Genomic DNA, 25,559 nt, shown 5'->3' on the forward strand with positions numbered 1-25,559 from the left:
GCAGCCTTAGAGTTAAATTGGTTAAGGGGTGTGGGGTGAAGCCTTCTGTTGTTGAACAGATTTGTGCAAATGTCATTTTGCATTTTTTGCTTCAGAGAAGTGGCATTTGTATTGCTATCCTTCACACCTTCGTAACTGCAGCTTAAAACACAACTACCCAGTAAGTTGAGCTCAAGTGTTGAGACTTTGACAGTGCTATTTTGTATGTGTACGTTAGGGTGCATGGGACTATCACTTGTGCTTTAAGAGCTGAATAAACATTTGTCCTGGAGATGGTTAGTTTAGAAAAAACACAAATGTGTGTATGCAGTGGTATATATATTGCTCTGTATTCTGCTTAAAACCTTATTAGCAAAGATGTTCTACTTCATAGAGATGTCCTGCCAATTAAGTCTGTATGTTCTGTGCAGGTAATCTGCTTCTGTTAGTTCTGACATATCCAGACACATGGACAGAAGCAGTCCTGCTGCTGTGTCTTCTAAATAGATAGTACTGGTTTGGGAAGATATCTCCACATCAGTGAGACACTCAGCCGTGCAATTGTTCGTACTGTAGGTTAAAATGTCTTTGCTAAGGTATTACTATATGTATTAAAAGCTTATTGGAAACAACAGCCTACCCATTTGGAAAGCAGAATTAGTTTAGACATAGACTAGATTCTTCATTGCAGTTGTGAGGAAGTATATTGCTTTTGAGGTCAGTCTGGTAGACCAGAGGCAGGGCTTTTATATCCAACATTGGCAGACCAGACCTGGATGGTATGCTTGGTTACCAAAACTGTCTGGATAAATGCTGATCATTTTCCTGAGAATCTATCTTACTTATGAGTGCATGCCTGATTCTTGGTGGAAACTGGGGGTGCGATCATTTTGTGCCTAGGTAGTCAAAGTGCATGGCATGTCACCTGCAGCAGTATTTTAGCCCATGTTGCATTGTTAGTAGTAGTTGTATGATGCTGTTTGAGATTGGAGGGGTAACTGAGATGTAGCAATATGATGGTGGCTTCTCTCTAAAGTATCCAACCACAAAAGGCTATGGTAGGGCTTTGGGAGTGGTTGCTTAAAGACATTTAGTGGTTGCATTCCATTGTGTAGCTTTGATTTCTGAGTGCATAAGTGTTTTTTTTGTAAAGGATAGCACCTTGTCCCCAAACCGTCTGAAGCACTTGAGAGCTTAAGCAATGTAAGTATGCTGCTTAACTGCACATTGTCCCTTGCATGGTCAAAGTTTTGGGCAGAAGATGGCATGATGCTACTTCCCTAAAAAATACAAGTTGAATATGTGACAGAAAGAGGTAATGACAGAGCCCAGACCACTGTGTTTCACAACTGTTTAGAATGACAATGTTGACATTTGCTTGTGTTACATTCAATTGTAACTTCTTCCTTTTTTCTGTCAATTTCCCCTTACAGCAGAGTCTGCTGACGATGGAGCAGATCAAGTGTGTGGACGAGACACAGATGAAGGACAAAAAGTGTATACTGCTCAAGATGACAGATGGCAAGCAGTTTGTTTTGCAATGTGACGTAAGTCCTTCCAGCTCACTGTCAGGCAATATGATGTGTAAATGTAAATCTGTAGCCATCTTCCTTCTTTCCTAGAAGTGAACATGAACACCACTGTTTAATTAATCAGTAAACTACAGACAGGGAGATAATGCAGTGTGTGTATTTTTTAACAGTAGGTAACATTAATTGGCTAATACAACTTGCCCATTTCCATCTTATTTTATAAGCTCTGTCATGGTCAGTCAACATTCAGCTCTAAAAAATTGGCCTGTGCAGTGTAGTGTAGCAAAACAGAATGGTCAGCAAAGTTGGGTGAGGGCATTGGAGGACCAGTACTCCTTGAAGGGAAAAGGCCGGTCAGTGTGGTAGATATCACTGGAATGCGGGCCACAGAGGATAAACAGTGGGCTGTTCCAGGGTATAGGGTGTTTAGAAAGGACAGTTTTGTAAGGTTGATTGGGCTGTTCCATGGTACAGGATATATAGATAGGGCAGTTTTGTAAGGTTGGTAACGCCTATTTTTAAGAATCAGTAGCAACTGCATGATAAAGAAACAAAGGGAAGTTGAAAATAAGGTCTTGGTTGTCAGCCTTAATGACCATTCTAAAGGTTGGGAGATACAGACTGCCATATATCAAGTCACTAAAATGGATTGCTGATTGAGGAACTGTGTAAATGGGGATACGAATCTTAATTGTGTAGAACTTTAACATACTTTCATTTGACTGGGTATACCAAAAAAAAAGAATTGAACTGGTGGGACATATTTTTATGTATACTTATGGTGGGTCCTGATACAGAAGATGAAGGCCCTTACCAGAGGAAGCAGTATTTTGGACCCTCTAAAAGGAGCTGTGCAAAAGTTAAAACGTACCTGTAAAGGGAAGCAAATGTCATAAACCTTATTTATATGTGATCAAAGTAATGACAGGTAATCCAGTGGAGTACACCAAGCATGGTTCTGTAGTTAAGGTGAGCTGAAGCTGACTTTTTTTATTTCAGATTGTATACATGTTGGGATGTGCGTAATTTCCCCCATCTTCCTATCCTCCCCACCAACCATACATTTATTTTTTATGCCCTTCTTTGAAAGATGTCTCCCAGCCTGATACTACTGCCTGATATGGCACCTAGTACTACATGAAATTCTCAGACTGGTGCTTTATTAATGCTCAGTATACTGAATACCTGAACTCTTTCTGAATTGTTTTTTTAATGCACCTTTTGCCTATACCATAGCATTGTTGCATTGTACAGAATGGTTAATTTTTTTAGTTCTTTTCTTCCACACTTCTGAAAACACATTTCCAGCCTACAGAATAATTTTTGTTGGCATTCTTTCAGAATGCATAGTCCGTTGCCAACTTTCTGACTACTCACTGAGCGTGTCCACATCCTTCTGAGCATGTTCTTTCGTATTTATATGTCCTCACTTTTATTTCATTTAAAAGTTGGCCTACTGTACTGCTGAGCTGATGTAGAGTTTGTTTATCTTTACTTATGTGTGTGTGCGTGCGTGTGTGCGTGTACACACACACTCGTATAGGTCAGAGTCCGTGCTGAACTTCAGGGGCTGTGTGATTTACAAACAGTCTGTGCTTCTGCTTCCCTTGGCCACAACCCTACATTCTGTCCCCTTAAGCAGTTTGGCCCATTCTCCATCCTTTGCAGCTTTCCTAACAGCCCTCTGTGCAACATACAGAAACCATATTGATGTCTAAGTAGTCTTCATTTGCAGAAATCAGGAAGGATCTTTCCATTTAAAAAAAAAAAAAAAAAAATGTTGTCAGTGTTTTAGCAGACTATTCAGAAGGTCTAAAGTTGACCATTGAGATGTCCTTCATTAAAGCAGTGTTGCAGAATTGCTACTAATAGAAAGTAACCTGCCAAGAATACCATACATTTAGTCATTATACCAAGTCTTGGGTGCCTTTCTCTCATGCCGTACATCCAACCTGCGCATGAGAGTATGTGCTAGTACATAAGGGATATACGAGTGCAAAGTTCCTCAAAACTTTCTTGACACCAGCCTATGAAGAAAGACTGTATCTCTCAATTTGGCTTGCCAGCTGAACCGTGTGCCAGTTTCCAATCATTTTGGACAGGTAATTATCCCTATTTGGGGGGTAACTTCCGGTTTTACTAATTTTTTGACTGAATTTGTCATATTTCTTGTCATCTAAAAGAGGGAAATGCAACTGAGTTTGTCAGATCCCTTACAAGGATAATCACCGTGTTTATTCTCCTTAGGTCCATAACATAACTTTAAGGAGTGCGTTTTTACTAAGTCTTTCATTAATAACATGGTTACAAGTCACTTAGCATCTCTGAACATTTACCCAGAGAACCAAAGTAGGGTGGCCTCCTAGGCATCTCTTTCAGATGTTCTTCAGCAGCTACTTAAAAAAAATCTAAGAAGCCAAAGCTTTCATAGCTTTCTGTTGTCTGGTCAGAGTCTGTTATCTCTGTTGAGGCACATGTTGAGCCCGCAAATTATTCGGCTTCTCTCCCTGCTCATGCTGTCATGACTCATTTGGAAGCCAATGAGGCACAATTTTCGTGCCCATCCCTTCTCACTGATTAGATGGCTGGTAAGACTGCGAAGGGGAACCATGGCTGGTGATATCTGAGGGACAGGAGGGCATACCATAAATCATTGTTCAAGAGGGTACCCTCTGTACCCTTGTTGTGATTCTTCAAGAGTGTACTCCACTTTACATTTTATCTGTTGGCAGTCCAAAAGAGAGTAAGCAGAAGACAAAAGCATACTTGGGCCCTGTTACTCCTCTTCCCTCTGATCCACAACAGGAGTGGTATAATTTTTCTTAAAGGCTTTTGAAAGCCACAACAATTTCTTTCCACATCCTACTCCGCTCAAGGAAGTAGGATACTACTTCTGATAAGGGCTCTTCAGACAAGTCTGTGAAGCACAAAAGAGATACTGCAACCTATTAAACATGAGTGTCCAAAAGCCTTCATCTTTTCTTCCTCTTCTGGATGCTTTACAGGACACCTTCTTGTCTGCCTCAATGACATCGGAGTCACAGCCACCTGTACCTGAGAAATCTGGTTTTATAAAGTCCTGGATTCTCATAAATTTTTGTACGACAGTCATCCGTTAGGCCCTGCTGTAATTTCAGGTGAATAAGACATCTAAGCTAATTCCCTCTGCAAATACTTCACCTAATGATAAGGACATTAGGGCTACTGATAGGTATAGGTAGAAAGTATACACCTATGCAACACTTTCTTTCATTGCCATAAACTACTAAACCCACATGACCAGGTATTTGTTGTCTATTTTTAACAGTAACAAACTAATTACTGGTATTCCTAACTATGATAATAAAAGTTCTTTATTGTCTATGCTCAGTTCTGTTACTCAGGTAGCAAGACATTCAGTAAAGTGTGGCTATGATACTACTGATGCCTCTTCCAAGGTGGCAGCCTCTGGATCTTTTTTAAGCAGATATTCTTGGCTAAACTTGCAATCATTGCCTGACAGTGTCAAAGCTAAGTTGGGTTGCTGGATGCTCCTTTGAACAAAGACAGTCTTTTTGTCCAGCTTCTGCTGAAGTTTTCCAGAAAATCCAAGAGATTAGAAAAGTTATGCAAGATTTTAACCAACTCTTCTCTCTCCTGTATGAAATTCTCTGTAAAACTGGACCTTCCTTTCACAAAAGCCAAAAGTCACAGCAAAAAGGTAAAACATTTTTTTAAGAAAAAGGAGCAGGAAAAAACTTTTTTCAAAGGACATAAAGGATCCTTTGACAGTATTTTAAATTTATGACTCCCTCCCTCCCTCCCACCCACCCTCTTCTTTCAGGAAGACTTTCTCAGTCCCCACCTCTCTGGAAAATATTAGGCATTTGGGTACTCAGCATATCCAAAATGGGTACAAGCAGACATTGAACCTCTGTACAGTCACATCTGGAATTCGTCAACTTTCCCCAATTTAACAACATCTGATTTTGCCAATCTTACAAGAACTCTTCCACCAGGGTACCATAGCAGTAGTCCCACTTCACCAAAAGGGACAGGGGTTTTATTCTAGATTATTCCTCATACAAAGAAACAAAGGCACATGGAGACACATTTGAACTTCTCCACCTAAAGTACTTTCCTGAGAATTTCAAAATTCAGGATGTTCTTTCCAGAGTCATCTTCCCATGATTTTCCCACAAGTCTTTCTGGTTAACTTGGCTCTAAAGGATGCCTATATTCATATTCATATTCATATTCATCCACATCACATTATTTATTTATTTAACATTTGTTTGCTGGGAAAGTCCACTTTGGAACGAAGCCTATTTTCAGTGGAGGCCTGGGGAGAAACGCTGCAGACATATGTCTTTGAAAGGTGGGAGGAAACTGGAGTACCCAGAGAAAACCCACACAAACGCAGGGAAGACATGCAGACTGCACACCGAAGGCAATCCAGCCGAGAATCGAACTGGAGAACCTCTTGCTGTGAGGCAACAAAGCTACCGCTGCACCACTTTGTGCTTTGGGGTTTCATTTTCAAGTTACTGATTTGTTCTTTGTTGTACATGGAGCTCCAAGGTATTCACATCTACCCTTGTTTATACAGCATTCTAATCCAGATTGCATCAAAAGAAAAAAAACTTTGCAGAATCCCTAATTCACTTTGAACCTGCTTGTTTATCATAAGTTTCACTTTAAACCTGAATAAATGCACCCTAGAATCTTCATAGAATCTATTTTTCTGGGTTGCCAGCTGAACACGTCTTTCTTGATGGCCCGCCTTCCTTCCTCTGGAAAAAAATCAAGTTTGATTTCATACTTCTAATCCCTCATGACTTTAGAAATGCCCTCTGGAAGAGAGATTCTGAGAGCCCTGCAGTTTATGGCATCATCAGTGCAGAAAGATTCCATTTATCAGACTCCACATGAAGCTTTAGTGTTACCTCAAGTCAGTGTGAGAACAGCACTGCCATCCTCTGAATTTCCCAAATTACTTTCTTACTGTTTGTGAGGAAATAGTTTCATAGGTGGATCAACCAGATAACACTGAATCCTGGAGTGCCCTTTCTGGTTTGCGTTCCCCATCAGAAAGTTACCAATATGCTTCAGACATGGCTTGGGAAATGTATTCTGTGGGCATGAAAGTCCAAGGAGTATGTGCAAGGCAAGACCGGTCCAAACATGAAGTGTCAAAGAAATGAAGGCATTGACTTTTATCTTTCAAACCCTTCACCACCTTTGATTTACAGGAACCCTACAAATTTTGACAGACAGTACCACATTCATGTGGTTTATCAAACAAGGGGGGAACAAAATTCTACCATCTGTTCAGCTTACCCATGATGGCTTGGGAAATTGCTATTCACTACAGTTCTTTTCTCCATGTAGCATGAATCCCAAGAGAGATTAACTCAATGGCAGAGCACTTGCACAGATTGAAGGCAGAACCTCACAAATAGATGTTAAACTGAGAGATCTTTCTACAGATAGAGTACCATCACGAACTACCCAAAACAGATCTTGTTGCCTCCAATCTGCAGAGCAGTGTTCAAAATGGATACCTTGTCTATCTCCTGGAAAGGGACATTCCTTAATGATTTCCTCCCCTTTCCTCTAATTCAAAACATCCTGAAATTCAAGAAGAGCATCCCAAAAATGCTAGTGGTGACTTCCTTTTGGCCCAGGCAGCATTGGTTTTCCCATCTAGCCAAAGGCAGTCACCACAAGTTGCCCCCAGAAGATTGGTCTGTTTATACAACAAAAGGGCTCTCTCATTCATCAGAACTTGCAAACTCTCTATCGATAACCCTTTGAAATGTTGGGACCCACTAGAACGAGTCCTAAAACACAGAAACTGGATGGCCGAAAAAAAAAACTTGAGTGTAACAAGTCCGAGAAGGCCATTTGCCAGAATATTTCCTTTCCTCTGATGTATGGTGGTATGCAAGTTGTTATATTTAAATTCATGGGGCTTGTACTCCCAAATCGGGAGTGCAGGGAGACTTCCCTTCCTGCAAAAAAGAATTTTAAATATGAAGAGTGGTGATTGAGAGTTGTTGTTCCCCTGCATTTCATTAGGGAGCCCTATCAATTTGACCATTTGGATGGTAGGCTTTTGATTCTGTTTAGGTCTCCCTTTACTAAGAATGTGCTGCAGGTATTACAGGAGGCAAGAAAACTTGCTACAAGAAAATCTTGTATTTCCAAGTGGACGAGATTTGCTATTTGGTGCTAAAAGAGAGGACAGAACCCTTATCCTCTGAGATTTACCATTATCTTTAAATACTGTGTGAACTGTTTAACTGTGGGCTGGCATAATCTTGTAAAGCACATTTGTTAGCCATTTCTGCATGTTTGCTTACGGATTCACATCTTTTTTTCACAGTATGGGGTCAAACAATTCCTGAAAGGCTTCCTTCACATCAGGCTTCCAGGAAAATCCATTCCTCCCTTTGGGACTTGAATTATATATGTTGGAAAAGTTAACTCTTCTTTTTGAACCCACCTCTTCTACTATAAAAGTTCTGTACATGGAAGCAGTTTTGTTAGTGACTTTGACTTCTGTTGAAGGGGTGTCAGAGTTACAAGTTCTTATGTCTTCTCTACCCTTCCTGATTTTTTCAAAAGGCATGATTTCACTTGGAACTAATCTTTATGATTTTTTCAGGTGGTTTTCTCTTACTGTATCTTTTTGTTAGACTTTTTTTTTTGGGAAATCCCTCCAAGGCCAGGTCAAAGCTTATTCTGCTAGAGTTGGTCTCTTCAGGTGCCTTTTTCAAGTATTTGAACTCAAGAGCTGTTTTAAAAGTATCCACTTAATCTTCTGTATGCACTTTGCTAAGCACTACAAAATAGATGCATTTTCTAGGGCTAGAACTGGTTTTGCCAGATCCATTTTAGAAAGGTATTCTGAACTGTAGCTTTGCCACCTCAGTCTTCCTCTTGGTCAGTATAACAACCATGAACTCAGTCTTCCTCTTCCCAGTCAGTATAAAAACCTTGTGAATCTTCCAATTAGTAAGCAATACTGCAACAATGGTATAATGAATGAGATAGTTATGTAAGAATTTATTTGCAGTATATGCACCCCCTTCCTTCTATTTTTTTCATGTTATACTTCTGTTTTTATATTCTGACCAAAGTGGAACCTACCTTTTGTTTTCACTATCCTCATGTGTCCTGTTCTTACTCTTTACTTGCCCTGATTCTACATTTTCTGGGTCAAAAAAAGCCCTGAGGAACTTTGTGCCCATCCATCCCTTATGTACTAAAACATATTTGCGTGCATAGGTTGTAGGTCACACATGTGACATGTCCAAGTTTTGGAGTACTGTCCGGTTGTTTGGTATCCTTGGCAGGATACTTCCCTTTAGTAAGCAATATTGTAATAGTGCTCTGTCCAGACATCTATTATTATAGTAAGTTCTTACACAACTGTACATTTTTCAATAATTTTCCTAGGATTTTGCTGAGTGTTACTGACCTGTAATTTATAAACTCCTCCTTTATAGATATCTTTATATATCCATATTCATACTGGTTGTCCTTCCATCCCTAGGTACCTAATCTCTAATTAGAAGTGTATTGAATAATTGTCATTGATCCCCATTAGCACTTCATTTTCCTTGGGATCTTCTCTTGCCCTTATCCCATATTTCTAATCTTTCTATCTTTTTTGCATGTATGCTGTCTTTACTATGAGCATTTAAACTTTTTTTGCCATATTTATCTAAAACCCATTGGTTATGTATGTTTCAAACAGTTGCTTATTTAAAAGGATGTCATTGTAGAACTCTGAAGACTTCCTAAGTCTAGCACCATATGGGTTGTTGTGGATGTCATTATTTCTCATGTCTTCTTCTCCAAAAATGAACATTCCTTACAGTACCTCATTTTTCCTCTGATCTCCAGGCAGACGTGTTCCGTAGTCCTTCCACAGTGAAAAACAAAAAGCAAAGTGTATTATCTTTATCAGTGCGTGGGTATTGTGTTCCATAAAAAAGTGTAGTTTGTTGATGAGACAATCATGGGGAGCACGTTTGAGCCAAATGCTGTTTGTCTGACTAATAACTGTGACTGCTTTATTGCTGAAAGCCACATTCAGCAAATAGGTTGTTGCTGTTTCCCTACTGTTGTGTGACAGTGGAGTTGGTATATATAATTTAGGGGAAGTGGGGGTGCTTGAATTTCTTCAGAAAAGCTTAATGTATTATTCACTGAAAGTATCTGTCAGTAATTTATTGTCTCTAATTTGTCCATCGTACAAGTAATGATCGGTAAATAACCATGATTGCTCATCATGTACCTTTACATTGTGGCAAGTGTATAGTAACAGTAAAAGTTACTTTAATAAGTGTAAGGTTGCTGAACCATCGGGATAAAGACATATTCCCTTACCCTCTAGTTAGTCCATCTAGAGTCATTGGAATGTGAAGAGTACATGGTGGGGGAGGATTGCCATTCCACATTGCAAATGTAATTTTTTTAAATGAAAGTGTTCCAGTAACAATTTTTTTCACAACAATGTGTGACATGTCTGCATCCAGGATGCCATAATATGAATCTGACCTTACACGTACCTCATTCTTTCAGCTAACAGCAGCTTTTGACAGCAGAGATATACCCTAGCAAGTTGTTCATAGCTTGCCACTAAGAAGTAGACTAGTTAAGCCTTTTGAAGCCTGTCAACTGCAATCCTAGTGGTGTACCCAACTAGTTACTCTTCTTGTCCATAAGGGATGGGGGAAGCTGGGCTTGGGATAAATTTGTAATTTCCCATCCTTTCATCTGAGTTAGATTTGAAGACAGAAGACAAAGTAAAACTGTCACCACTGATTTCTAGGCTGATAAACTTCCGTGACTAAATGGAATGGTCCCTTGCTGAAAGGCATAGACTTCAGAGATGATTATGATTCACTGTGCTTGGATTGGCTCTTAGACATTTAAATGTATTAGTATTTTTATGAAACTCAGGATATAAAGAAGGCTACTTGCCTAAAGCACTTGTCCTGTACTGGTTTTATTTGTTGTTTACGAAGCACAATAGTTTTATTATTTTATTAAATTCTGGATTTTTCCTTTGCTGTGGTGACAGTTTTACTTTGTCTTCTACTAATTTTGTTCCTGTTAAACTGTCCTTAAGTGGTTGGCGGTGTTTTTTTTACTTTACTTTATAGATTTAATAATAGTGAGGGGCATGTTTTGCTTTACCAAAAGCAGGAGTTTGTTTAGAGATGGGGAATTCTGTGTGTGTGTGAGAGAGAGAGAGAAAGCTTTGTTGTGCCAAATTGTCCTATTTATGTTGTAATGTAGATTTAGGTGCCTTGATCTTGTATTTGTATTACTACCGGTTTTGCAGATATGTATTAGATCTAGCAGGATTTGGTCATTTACAGTTATGTAGGCCTGGCCTAGATCACCCCATAGGAGTTTTAAGAGAGAAAAAAGAGAGTGCTTTCAGGAGCACTGGGTGGCTTAAGCAGCAGATACCCAGATTTTATTTTGAGAGGAACTGCTGAAGTTTTTCAAGGTGGGTTAGTTGCTTAGACAGGTACATGCCAAAGGTGTCTCCTCATCTAGTATGAGCCTGATGAGGAATGAGTAGAGGGTAACAATGACTCCTACTGAATGAGGACAGAGAGATAGCAGGTCAGCTAGCCTAGTATTTGGCTATGGACCTATGAGAGGAGATGCCCTTAGTAATTAGTTAGGTGAGATAGAATGGCTTTTCTGATGACACAGGATATGGGATGGTCATAGAAGAATTTGTTAACCACAAGGGAGTCTGTCTCTAATAAGAGTTGCTGTTTTAAGGGAAGAGTCATTTCTGTGGAAAGTGTGTGAAAGTTACTGTTTCCCCAGATTGTATAGTGCTGTAGACTGTAATCCTGATACCCAAAGGTCTGAGTCAGACTTTCTTGTATTTTTGTGCCTATATAATAGTAGTATGTCTGTAGCCAGTTATCTGTGTTGCTGGTAAGTGAGTTAAAAAGAAAAAAGCAGAGAGAAATTGTCTGTGGACATTTTTTGGCCTTTCTTAGTACAGATAAAGCTTTGTAGACTGCAGGCTTCTCTTGTGTTCCCTTATCTACCAAGCTTACAATGTGTTCAGGGACTGTCCTTTTTCTTTATCAGTAAGTTTCTTTAAATCAGTATTAGTGCTGCATTTTAGCTGGTTCTTATACTCAGCATGGAACCCATCCAGGTCTGTTTTTTTAATTAACCATATTTCTTTGGTTTGAGACTGCTCTCATTTAAAGCTGGCCCTTGTAGTGCAATCATAGCACTGAACTTATGATTACAGTAGAGGCTGCTGTTGTTTTTAACAATGACTAAATGAAATAGAAGCACTATCTATGTTAAAGCAGATATAGACTGGCACAGAAAAGCTTTGACTAAAGAAGTTTAAAAAAAATCTTCAACATTCCATTTGCAGATCTTAAATACAGCTGTAAATGGCCAGTCTCTATGCTAATTTCTAAATGGTCATTAGGTATTTGGTTCAGGCATTTTACCACGTACTAAATAAATAATCCAGGTGCACCAAGGAAGGTACACCTGCTAAACACTGTGCTTGACCTTATGTCATATAGGTAGCCATTTTTGCTTTCACAATGCTTAACTCTGTTGTGACTATTTTAGCAATGTTTAACCAAAAATACAAATGTTGCTGTTAACACTAGGCTCTAAGCTGAACAGTTGTACAAAAGTAAGTTTCTCTAATAGCTGAACCTAATGATTTTAAATGCACTGTTAAAGTCTCCCTTGTTTTGTAGTTGCCATCTATTTAAAACTACAGGTGAGCGGGGTTGCTTATAATTAAAGCTCCAATTTCAAAACACAAATTTCCAGTGTCTTTTTGTAGCTGTAGATTGCTTCTATATGAACAAATTGATTATTGCTTTCCTCACTTTAATCTAGCCGTTTTCAGCGTACTGCATTTACTGATACTGTATTTTGCTATTTAAGATTGCTTACTGCACTTTTTAGTCATTTTATAAGTTATTTCTACTGTATTTACTGTTGTAGGCTACACACTCAAGTGTGCTAGCCTTTCTGTGCCTTAAAAGTGTTTTTACTGCTGTTTAAATTGTATTTCTGACTGTTTTTCAAAAAAAAAAGAAAAAAAAACCCAAAAAATTCTGTGCGCTTGTTTCCCGCCATTTTCTCTAGCTAGAATAGTCCAGGTTTCATATTTGCTGATTTCATAGGTTCATACTAGGCTATCTGCCCTAGGGCATTTATAAGCCTAGCCAGAGTGTGTTTGGCTTTCGCCACCCATTTTAAATTTATTTTGCTATGCCTTTTTTTGAGGTTAGTATACTGTGCCTCTGTCTAACAGTGACACAGAAGTGATAGCCAGGGTAAACCTACGATCTCCCATCCACTCATCAAGATTCCTCTTGAAGAGAGTCAATGTAGGACTCTGCCTAACCTGGACTGGGATTTTATTCCAGAGTGAAGGGAGCCTCTGGGTTATGAATCTGTCCCTCCAGCATGTCCTATTTATTTCAGTGCTGAGGTTCAAGTCTCTCGAGCGTAGCTCGATGGGATTTGGTTTTTCTGAGGTGCAGCATGTCCATTAATTCGGGTTGGACATGGCTTTATCGTCAGGCACAGATCGCCTCTGAGCAGGCGGTATGCCACTGAGTAGAGCTGGAGTTACTTTAACCGGGCAGCATATGGCATCTGTTTGAGCCCTTTGATCCTCTTGGTGAGGTACTTTTGGGGTCTTCCCAGTTGCTGCAGGTGTCTGGTAAGGTACATCCCAAAAGGGGCATTGTACTCAATTATGGGCCTGATGAGGGATGAGTAAAGAGGCACAATGACCTCCCCTGATCTAGATGTGAATCCCTTCATGATTAGGTGGGCTATATAAAATGTTTTTCTAACCACTTTGGCCACGTGGTTGTCAAATGAGAGATTGCTATCAACTTGGGTTCCCAGGTCCCTAATGACTTCTTCTGTACTTAATGGATTACCACCTATGTGGTAATTTGTGGGCACTTTGTTTTTGCCAAAGGGGATGACTATACACTTTTAGGCGTTTAGCTTGAGGCCATGGCTCTGGCACCGGTTGTCTGTTTCTATGAGGCCCTTTTGGAGGATGCTTGTGTCGGCTGGAGAGTTGATTATGGCCCAGTTTGCAGTCATCTGCGAACTTGGTCAGCCACAGTCCTTCCGTGTTGGCCTGTACCGCCGAGAAATATATACCGAACAAGAGAGGTCCCAGGACTGAGCCTTGTGGGACGCCACTTGTAACTGGTTTGGAGTCTGACATCGCTCCAGCAATTCTAACCATGTGGGTTCTGTCCTTGAGCCAGTTTGCAACCCATCTAGTGACATAGGGGTTTATATTTAAGCTGGTGAGCTTATCTATAATGCCCGAGTGGGGTATTGTATCGAAGGCTTTTGCGAGGTCCAGGTGGGCTGTGTGGACCACCTTCTCCTCGTCAATGGCCTTGGTGACTGTTTCAAAGAAATCGACCAGGTTTAAGAGGCAGGATCTGCCCTTAACAAAGCCAAACTGGGTAGGATCCAATGACTGTAGGTCCCCAATATCTTTATTTATGAGGTCCATGATGCTCCTTTCCATAGCTTTGCAGACCAAGCTAGTCAGGCTTATGGGGCGATAGTTTCCAGGATCCGTTGAGACACCACCTTTGTGGAGAGGGACCACTGTTGCTGTACGCCACTCTTTGGGTACATATCCTGTAGTAAGGCTAAGACTGAACAGTAGTTTTATGTTTGGGTTTAGCTCTTCTTGGAGTTCATGTTGGACGCAGCCCGGGACACCATCTGGTCCCATTGATGCTGTGTTTTTTGCTTTGGAGAGGGCGGCTCTTACCTGAGCATCTGAGATGTCAGGGGGGCAGCACTCTGTTGGGATAGATATTTGCCCTTTTGGTGGGGAGGGGGGGAGAAGTTTGCACTGAACCTGTCAGCTAGGATGTTGGCAAAGTCTGTGGGCTCGGTGTATTTTTTGTCATTTTGGACTAATTCTGAGCATATCTGGGAATTCCCACCCAGGTTCCTAACATAACTAAAGAAAGCCTTGTGATTATCCTTAGTGTCCTGTGCAATTTTTCTCTCGAAGCTGGCCTTAGACGATTTTATGAGTGCCCATAGTTTTTTGCTAATACTGATCAGAGATGCCTTCCCTTTTTGGGATTTTGCCCTATCATGTAGTAGCTTCCTCCTTCTTTTGTATAGTTTGTTTATGGCTGGGGTCCGCCAGACAGGACGTCTGCCTTTGGAGGATTGGGTCTTGGTTTTATTTGGGATTGCATGATCCATGCATTCCTGAAGGTGTTCATAGAATGCGTTTATAAAGGATTCCGCGGTCTGGGCCGTATTTTCCACAGGCCTGGGGGCTTTGAAGGATTTTGCCTCGGTTTTGAGGCGTGTGAAATTTGCTTTAGAGAAGTTTTTCACTGTGGTTTTCTGGGCAGGGGGTGGGGTCGGGATGTGAATATCCAGTGAGATTAGTTTATGGTCTGATCTTACCAGTGAAGGATACACTTCTGGTCTGGAGCATAGTGTCCCCATGTTGGTGATGATCAGGTCCAGTATGTTTTCCCCTCTTGTGGGAGTGGTAACAAGTTGTTCCGTAGCATTTGAGTTTATAAATTCTAGGAACCTTTGGGCTAGGGTGTTGGAGCTACAGTAATGCTCCCAGTCTATGTATGGGTAGTTGAAGTCGCCCAATATAATGGTGTTTGGAGAGACCTTCATATTTTCCAGTATTCTCAGGAAGGCCAAGTGGGGTTCCTGTGTTTGGGAGGGTGGTCTGTAGCAGGCTATAAACTGGAAGGCAGTTTTACCCACAGTTAGTTGCACATGGATAGTCTCTGATGCTTCGTGCTGTGCCACCAACCTGGAGGTGTGGGTATCTTTGACGAATATTGCTACTCCCCCTCCTTTTGTGGTTCGGTCCAAGTTTTGGGGCCGAAAAGCATGGTATGAGGTATAACCTGGTAGTGCTGGGTGCTCTCGGGAGCCTTGAACCAGGTTTCTGTTACTGCACAGATATTGATGTTCTCCATGCTAAGGAGAGTTTCGAGTGCGTGCATCTTGAGGTTTAGACTTCTGGCGTTGAGTAGCATTACTCTTAGTTTCTTATCCCTTGTGATACCAATGGAGGTGGGTTTGTCTTTTGAGCCTTGCCTAAAAAAGGCACTATGGGGGTAGCAAGAGCCTTTGCCAATATCCAAAAGCCCAGGGGTGACAGGTGCAAGCCGTCCCTAGCGAAGCATCGTGGCTTGTCGAGCATGTCATCCCAGGCTGACAGGCATTGGATCCCCTTTGAATGACACCAACACTTAAGCCAATTGTTGAAATTGATCATCTTGTCTTCATATTGTGGCATCATTCTTGGTGAGGGTAAGATGCTACTCAAGGTCAGGGTCATACCGGCCTGGGCTACATGCTCAGAGTGCTCCTCTGTCTCTTTTCATGTAGTCCAGGGAGGTACGTCTCAGGTCATTCACACCAGCATGGACAATGACTGAGTCATATTTGTACTTGCCTTGGAGTGACCTGAGTGCTTGTGTTATGTGGCGGATCCTAGCGCCCGACAGGCAGCTCACCGTGACCTTCTCCTTGTTCAGCCTGGTGAGCAGGACGTCAGTGTGCCTGACAATAGAGTCACCTATTACAAGTGTATCAGGTGTGTTGTTTAGCTTTAAGGGCTGTGACTGTTCGGCACACTGGCTTTGTGAGCTATGTGTTGCACGGGTTTTGTTTTGGGGTAGCAGTTGCTTGGGTGTCTGCTTTGGAGGTCTCTGCTGCTTAGGCAGATTTTTATTTAGAGCCTCCGAGTATGTTTTTGTGTGTTTATGTGTTTGGTTTGTTGTCGTGGTAGGTCTATGTGAGACTGGAATTGTAGTGAGTGTGGTTTCCTTCTCCTCCTGACTGGTTACGCCAGTACTGAGTTGAGAGAGCTTAGCCTCCAGTTTGGCTATATGGTTGCATCTCTCACATGTGTTGGAATTTGTTGGGAGGAGGAGAGGGTTGTCTGTGTACATGAGGCAGTTGTAACATTGCCTCAAGATTCCCAGATTCACCAGCTGGACCGGAGAGGAGATTGACAACTGACCTTTGGACATGTTAGAATAGTATTGGGAATTCCTTTATAATTGAAAAAAGGGCCAATAGGGAGCAAGGTACTCAAGGGGAGTTTGTGAGGGTGTAGTGCTTTTAATTTTTGAGCTGACTTATATAATTGTTTTAGTGAGCAAGTGCCAGGTAACTTGAATGCAATGTGTTACAGGTAACTTAAATGCAAAAACAACACACAGTAACTTTCTTTCAAGTGAAACAAGGAAATAAGTACAGTAAGCAATGCAGATATCACTAGGGATCCACAGAAGTGCTAAAAGGCCGCGTTTTAGGTGGAATTAGCGTTTCAGGGAAATAAACAAACAACAAGCATACAAATAAAGCTAGATTCAGCAGGCCTGGATCTAGTCTATGCTACAGCAAACAAGGTGTACCAATTTCAGTAAGAAACAGTTAGAATATGCAGGCACTATAAGCCTTTAACCAGAAATTCCCTGCTCAGAAGGGCAGAGTCCAGCCTCTCCTCCCACAAGAGTGCAGACCGCAATCCTTCTTAATGTAAAATAACTGGCCTGAAGCCCAAGTGCTTAAACCAGAACTAATACACTTTTAGAATAACAGACACTGAGCTCTCAGTCAGCAGTTCCCAACTTAGAAGGATGTAAGCTACCTGTCCTGCCACCACAGTGCAGGCCACAAACCTTCCTAATGTAAAACAACTGGTCTGAAGCCCAAGTGCTTAATCCAAAAGACTTAGAAATGATAGCTACACTTTAATCAAGTTACTACCAGCAGTAATAAATACAACTGAATACTTTAAAGAATGCCTGGATTAGTGCTCAAGTTATACAAACAAAGCTAGATTCAGCAGGCCTGGATCTAGTCTATGCTACAGCAAACGAGGTGTACCAATTTCAGTAAGAAGCAGTTCAAATATGCAGGCACTATAAGCTTTAACCAGAAATTCCCAGCTCAGAAGGACAGAGTCCAGCCTCTCCTCCCACAAGAGTGCAGAACACGAACCCTCTTAATGTAAAATAACTGGCCTCAAGCCCAAGTGCTTAAACCAGAATTAATACACTTTTAGAATAACAGAAACTGAGCCCTCAATCAGCAGTTCCCAACTTAGAAGGATGTAAGCTACCTGTTCTGCCACTACAGTGCAGACCACAAACCTTCCTAATGTAAAACTAATCTGAAGCCCAAGTGCTTAAACTAAAAGGCTTAGAATGAGTTACACCAAGCAATAATAAATACAATTGAGTACTTTTAAGATTACGCAAAAGCAAAATAAAGTAGGAAAAAACACAAATACAGTAAAAGCAGATCATTTTTTTTTTTTGGAAAGAGAGAAAGGAGTAGCAGAAACTAAGCTGATTGGCCTTCTCAAATGCTCTCCCTGTACTGGGTAGAATGAGGTAATGACACTAGACTGGGAGGAGGGTCCCAGATCAAATTTACACTAGGGGCGGGCAACTGCAAAGCCATCAACTATAAAAACACTATACCAACACGGAGGGAGGGTGGGAAACAAACTGCAGAAATGTTACTCACAGCTGAAAAGCAGCAGTGAGCCTTTAAATGAAAGTTTTAAACAGCTAAAGGAGCCACTAGAAAAAAAGAGTTTAACTGCAACAAGTTATCATAAACAAACAACCCAACAGATGCTTAATAAGAGTGGACAATTTCCAGTTAATACCTCACACACAGTGAAACTAGCTAGAAAAAATACACAGTACACAAAGTGCTATAAACAACAAAGAAATAAAGAACAAAATAAACAAAAAACAGGATACTTAATGTTATATATTGTAGCTCCGAGTTTGCCGAGTGTCCTTCCTTCGATTAGCTCACTGTATTTTGAGTTTCTGAGTTGTCCAGATCTTGCTGTGGTAGAGGGAAGTCTTTCTGCTCATCAGTGGGAGTGGTAAGCACTGAACAGCCTAACTGTCACTAGAGGAGTGGTTTCCAGCTCTGAAATTGTAACTTTTTGGGCTGCTTTCTATCCCTTTTAACGTTCTGCCTTAAAAAAACGTGTTTGCGCGAGTTTGCTATTGTTTTAGCTCGGCAGGTCCTGTTTTGGCTTCCTGCAAACTACTACAGCAGCAGAAAGAGAGAATTTGACTATAAGTACCTCAGTTTACCTTTTTTTTGCCTATAATTGCTTTCCTCACTTTTTAAACTAGCCACTTTCAGCTTACTGCATTTACTGATACTGTATTTTGCTATTTAAGATTGCTTACTGCACTTTTTAGTCATTTTATGTTATTTCTGCTGTATTTACTGTTGTAGGAAACACACTCAAGTGCATTTGCCTTTATGTGCCTTAAAAGTGTTTTTACTGCTATTTAAATTCTATTTCTAAAAAAGGAAAAATAATTCTGTTTGCTCGTTTCCTGCCATTTTCTCTAGCTAGAATAGTCTGGATTTCAGATTTGCTGATTTCAGGACTGTATTTTGAGTTTCTGAGTTGTCCAGACCTTGCTGTTGTAGGGGGAAGTCTTTCTGCTTATCAGTGGGAGTGGTAAACACTGAGCAGCCTATCTATCGCTAGAGGAGTAGTTTCCAGCTCTGAAATTGTACCTTATTTGCCGTTTTGGGCTGCTTTCTAATCCTTTTAACTGTCTGCCTTAAAATCCCGTGTTTGCGTGACTCACAGCGCGACTAAGCTAGTAAACTATTAGTGGAGCCAGAAAGTCTATTCTTCAAATTTTCCCTTAGATCTTGCTAGTTTTCATCTTTTTTCACTCCAAACTAGATAATTTAAGTCCAGCATTTACTCGGAATGTCTTGTAGCATTTACTGTAGCATATATACTGCTAACAGCACTAAACTGTCCACAAAGGAAAGTAAGAAAACAGCTCCAGTACTTAATAAAGTGAGTATCTATCCAGGCATGTCTAAGGGTCAGTTCCTTGTGGTTTCTCCTGTCAGCCTGGTGAACTTTGAACCAAAGTGACGAAACAAAGCAACACAACGGTAAAAAAGAGGGTAGGAATCACCAAAGCATACGAGGTGGCAAACTTTGAAATAAAGCCAGCAGTGTCCAGGACGTAATTCGTCTTGTTCGTACCTTGCCTAAAAATAAACTGCTGCATTTCTTAACGTGGATTACTACATGCATGCATGGTTTAAATAACATATTTTCCTGGACACTGCTGGCTTTATTTCAAAGTTTGCCACCTCGTATGCTTTGGTGATTTCAGCCTGGTGAACTTGGGCATTCTGAGGCAGTGTAGTAACTGCCTCATGTACACAGACAACCCTCTCATCTTACCTCCCTACACTATGACTTGTGAGAGATGCACACATATAGCCAAATTGGAAGCCAAGCACTATCCAGCCAAGACTGGATTAGCCAATCAAGAGGAGAAGGTTAACACCTGCACCACACCACATTCAACACACAGCCCTCCAGAACATACACCACCACAACCCTCACATAGTAACACAAAACACGCACCTACTTTCGTGGAGGCTGTCAATAAAAATCTGCCCAAACAATAGAGACCTCCAAGGCAGAAATGCAAATAAACACCACATCCCAGCACAAACTATGAAACACATAGCTCACATAAACAATGCCCCTAATGCAAAACAGCTTACCCAATACATTAATCATAGGTGACTCAATATACACTAGTCATAGGTGACTCAATGGTAAGGCACACTGGTGTCCCACTCACTAGGCTGAATAAGGAAAAAGTAATGGTCAGCTGCCTGTTGGGTGTCAGGATCCGCCACATAACGCACACACTTAGGTCACTCCACAACAGGTACAAATATGACTGTCATTGTCCATGTTGGTGTAAATGACCTGAGACGTACCTCCCTGAACTACATGAAAAGAGACGTTGAGGAGCTCTCAGATCTTGTAGCCCAGGCAGGTATGGCCCTAGCTCTGTGTAGCTTCCTACCATTAGCCAGAATGATACCAGAGTACAAGCAGAAAATGCAACCAGCCAGTGAATCCAACACAGGTTTATTGTAAAATCTCTGTCTCTGACATCTCTGCCCAAAATAAGCCTTCAAAAGACGTCATGGAAGAGGAGACAGCAACTGACGCAGGACCCAAGACTTTGGAATTCAGGCCGACTGAGGGCAACCTGCCAGTAGATTACCCAAATGTAATGACTGCATCAGTGAAACACGAAGAACATCTTTTTTAGAGAAAATAAATGTGTCACTTTTTGATGAATGTCTTCTTAAAAAACAGCTTTTAACTAAGGAATCAGTGTGTATTTTGAAATGTAATACTGTGTACCCACATGGGTTGAATGAAGAATTAAATTGGAGAATGCTCATTTAATCGTTTAATTGTTAATTGGTTATAGTATTTTAGGCAAGTTTTGTATGATGCTGTTTACTCCTTGAAGGCTTTTTTTGGGACGAGACGTCAGAGACAGAGATTTTACAATAAACCTGTGTTGGATTCACTGTCTGGTTGTATTTTATATTTTTCGTTTGTGGTGGTAATTTTTTATTTCTATTCATGGCCAGTGATCCACAGTACAACTTGCCGGGTGTTTTTCATGAGACTATTGGAGATGGCTCACAGATGTCCTTGGACAGCTTTCTAAATAATGCTTCGGATTGTAATTTACAGTCCTATCATGGGGCTGGTAACATTCAAACTATGTGTACTACATGGGACAAATGGGAAGAATAAAGTAATAAACGTTGCCATAATCCATTCAACAATATGGGAAGAAAGTTATCTTCGTCTTTATCTGAAGAAAGTAAGTCTCTTTTCGAACAGTTAGAAAAATGTATTTGGAAAAAGACCTCTACTTTCTTTAATTTGTCCAGTTTGCAAAAATATCTGGACTTGGACATTACACCTAGAGGATTGAGAGTATTTAAGGATCCAACTCTGCCCTTTGATCTGCAAAATGCCTCTGGTATACAATTTCATAAACGTTGGGTAGCAGCGGCACACAAGTGCACTTCAGAGTGGGTGAATATCCTGTTTGAGCGTGACAGGGTTAAGCAGAAAGAGTTAAAAGATCAGATTAAAAAAGTGTGCAATACTTTGTCAGCAGGCACACATGCCCAAGTGCTTGATGCTTTTCTCAATGACATTAATTTAAAACTAAAAGATTATGAAAGGGAACTAATTGAAAGGAAGAAGCGAAAACCACTCCGTGACTATGAAAATGAAAAGTAATTTATCTCAAAGGCCACTCGGAAGAAGGCTCGCAATCCTGTTGAGGTTTCAGAGGGCAGAAGACAGTTTTCAAACAAACAGTTCCTCGTTTTCAGCATCAGATGGACATTACACTTCATGTGATGAAGAGGCAGAAAACCAAGACGAATACCCTGTTTTGCCGCCAGCTCAGCAACCAGAATGACATTAGCAAACCTTTCGGAATGATACTAACAACTACAGGGGAGAAAGGCAAGGCAGAAAACGTGTTCGTGAACAACAAGGACATTTTCAAAGGGACTCCTACCCCCAAAGGGGGTATAAAAGAGGTAAAAGATAATTTGATACCTCGATTCAGTGAGAGTTAGATTGTAAATCTTTCTGGACATGTCTTTTCTGATTGTGAACTTGCGATTTTGAACCGCAGCCTAAAATTTATTCCCACTGTGGTACCTCGTATTTATGACATCAAATGTGATGTCTTTAAATTTAGTAGAAAACTACATCTAAAGCATTTTTTTAGAAAAGCAGATATAGATGATAATTTGATAAATTGTAATGACCGTGTGAATATGTCGTGTGAAAGCTTTTTTACATGTGAATCTGACAGTTCATTTAATGCTTATTGTAGGTTAGATACTAGTAATGTTTACACGAAAAGTGTTTTTTTACCTCCATTTTTTTAAATGAAGAAGTAGTTCATTTTTCCAATATGTTGAATTATGCTATTGAAGATGTGTTTAATAATTTTGTTAAAAATAGACAGCATGTTGATTATAACTTGTCCATTGCAGAATGGAAAGCTCTTCAAGTTTTAAGTAAAATGAAGGATGTAATCTTTAAACCCTCAGACAAAGGGAATAAGCTTGTCATTATGCATTATACTCAGTATATTGCTATGTGTATTGAACATTTAGAGGACGATAAAATTTGAGAGAACTGACATGTTGGCATATAATGAAGTAATTGCTGAGTATGTTGAGTTATTGCACAAGGGTAATAGACTTGGTTATTTCTCTGAAACTGATATTAAGAAGACGTTTAATATAGATGGATGTAAAATGGCATATTTTTATTGCCTCCCCAAGATTCATAAAAATGTAAATAGCCCACCGGGGAGGCCTATAGTCTCGGGTTGTGAATATTTCACCCATAAACTATGCCTTTTTTAACATAGTTATTTAGCACCTGTAGTATATACTTTGCCATCTTATATTCAATATATATTTGATTTTTTGCAAAAGATTAATGATATTAAGTGGAACAGCAACATGTATTTTTTTCCATTAGATGTTAAAAGTCTCTATACGAACATCAGCCATAATTTTGGCATGGAGGCTTTGAGATGTTTTTTTAGGTATCTCACCAGTGACAGAATATATCATAGAATTGGTATATTTCTGTCTTACACATAACTTTTTTGAGTTTAATAATAATCTTTTTAGGCAGAGACAAGGCACAGCAATGGGGGCTGCTTTTACCCCCATGTATGCTAATCTAAGCATGGGCCTTTTTGAGAATGAATATATCTATAGGAATAAGTTTTTTGTCAGCATGTTATTAGGTACTACAGGTACAATTAATTTTTATAGCTGAGGGGGGACAGGATTTAGTAACAGAATTTGTTAGTTCTCTATATAATAATAGACATGGTCTACAATTTGATGGCCTTAATATAGGAATACATATTCCTTTTCTGGATGCAGTCATTGGTATTAGGAATGGTTCTGAACTAATGACGTCAGTGCACAGAAAGTTTGATCAAGGTACACAGTTTGTTCATGGCCATAGTTGTCATCCTACACATACTATGGAAGCACTTTCTTATAGTAAGATGCTTAGAATATCTAGGTTGTGCAATAATATTTATGATTTTAAACAAGAACTGGGTAGTCCTGTAGACATGTTTGTTAAAAGAGGGTATAGCAAAAGCCTAATTGAGACGAGTTAGAAGAAATTATGCAATAATTTTGACAAAAGAAATTGTCATGCTAGTAGACAGTCCTTGGAATGTTACAAAATGACTGACAGAGAACATAAGGAATTTATTTTGTTACAACATTTGGATGTTTTAGTTCAAAAGTTGTAGAACAAATAAAATATTATTGGAAGTACTTGTGTTCTTTGAAAAATGTTTCTACATGGCTTGATGGCAGGTTGGGAATCTCCTATAGAAGGGGTAGGAACATACAAAATTTTATTGTGAGAGGAAGATTTTGTACCCCAGCTATGAAAATAGATCAGAGTTTAAACATCAGAGGAACCACTTGCTGTAATAAATGCAAAGCTTGTAAATTTGTAGTAGAACATTTTCCAAGAATTAATAATATTCCCTTTGAAACTTGGAATAACTTCACTTGTGATACTGAGGGTGTTGTCTACTCCATCAGATGCCCTTGCAATTTATTTTATATTAGGGAGACCAAGAGAGCATTCAAAGTGAGACTACTAGAGCATGTAAGGGATATTTATAATAGAAAGGAAGAAATCTCTATAGCAGTACATTTTCAGCAATTTCATGATAGTAATAGTGAAGGGCTGCAATAAACTATTTTAGAGAAAATAAATGTGTCACTTTGTGATGAATGTCTTGTTAAAAACAGCTTTTAACTAAGGAATCGGTGTATATTTTGAAATGTAATACTCTGTACCCACATGGGTTAAATGAAGAATTAAATTGGAAAATGCTCATTTAATTGTTTAATTGTTAATTGGTTATAGTATTTTAGGCAAGTTTTGTATGATGCTCTTTACTCCTTGAAGGCTTTTTTTGGGCCGAGACGTCAAAGACAGAGATTTTTACAATAAACCTGTGATGGATTCACTGGCTGGTTGTATTTTATATTTTTCGTTTATGGTGGTCGTTTTTTATTACAAACAGAAAATGATTGACTTTAACAATTGGCTAAGTTTCTGGTGTCATTCTAAGGGGATCCAGTATCTGCCTGCCTGGGATGGACATGATTGACAGACCTTGATGCTTTGTCAGAGATGGCCTGCACTTATCACCCCTGAGATTCCGGATACTGTCCAAGGCTCTTGCCACCCCTATAGTGCCTTTTTTAGGCAATGTCCTGAAAACAAAATTACCCCCGTAACAGCTACAAGCAAGCAAACTCTGAGGGTTATGCTACTCGGTGCTAGAAGTCTAAATCTCTAAATGCACTCCCTCGAAGCACTCCTTAAAATGGAGAACATCGACATCTGTGTAGTGACCGAGACCTGGTTCAAGGCTCCAGAAAGCACCCTGGCACTACCAGGTTATAATTCATACCACACCTTTTGGCCCCTAAATCTGGACTGAAGCACTAAAGGTTGTAGCCTGCTATAGATCCCCCACCATGTCCCAAGAATCCCACTAAACATTCCTAAACACACTGGAAAGTATTAGAGTACAACCCAATACCCTTATACTGGGAGACTTTAACTACTCCTCCATTAACTGGGAAAATTACTGATGTACCAACATACTTACTCAATGTTTTCTGGAATTCCTTAATTCCAGCGCCCTGGACCAACTCATTCTTACCCCTACCAGGAGTCGAAACATCCTTGACCTGGTCATTACCAACATGTTCGACCGTTGCTCTACACCAGAAGTCAATTTCTCCATGGTTAGATATGACCACAAGCTTACACCATGGATATCCACATCACACCCACACACCCACTAAAGGAAACCACCATAAAAACATTCTCCAAAGCTAATTTTGAGCTTCTGAAAACAGAGGTGGCTAACTTCACAATACCCACGCAAATGGAAAATAAGTGCATGACTGCTGAATCATACACCAATGCACTGTATGAGCATATACACAAGTGCATGGAACGAGCCATACAAAACAGAACCAAGACACTCT

General features: G+C 40.1%; 1 protein-coding gene across 1 annotated transcript in view; it reads left to right on the plus strand.

The window, feature by feature from the left end:
* Positions 1-25,559, plus strand: part of LOC122811972 (beta-adrenergic receptor kinase 1-like) — a 2,445,913-nt gene that overhangs the window by 2,305,680 nt on the left and 114,674 nt on the right. Inside the window, exon 23 of the mRNA XM_044084173.1 lies at positions 1,413-1,526. Within this exon, the coding sequence (XP_043940108.1) occupies positions 1,413-1,526 (114 nt within the window). The remainder of the gene's footprint in view (positions 1-1,412; positions 1,527-25,559) is intronic.

The sequence above is a fragment of the Protopterus annectens genome, chromosome 9.part0 (assembly GCF_019279795.1).
Source record: "Protopterus annectens isolate FY-2018-M chromosome 9.part0, PAN1.0, whole genome shotgun sequence".
Lineage (NCBI taxonomy): Eukaryota > Metazoa > Chordata > Ceratodontiformes > Protopteridae > Protopterus > Protopterus annectens.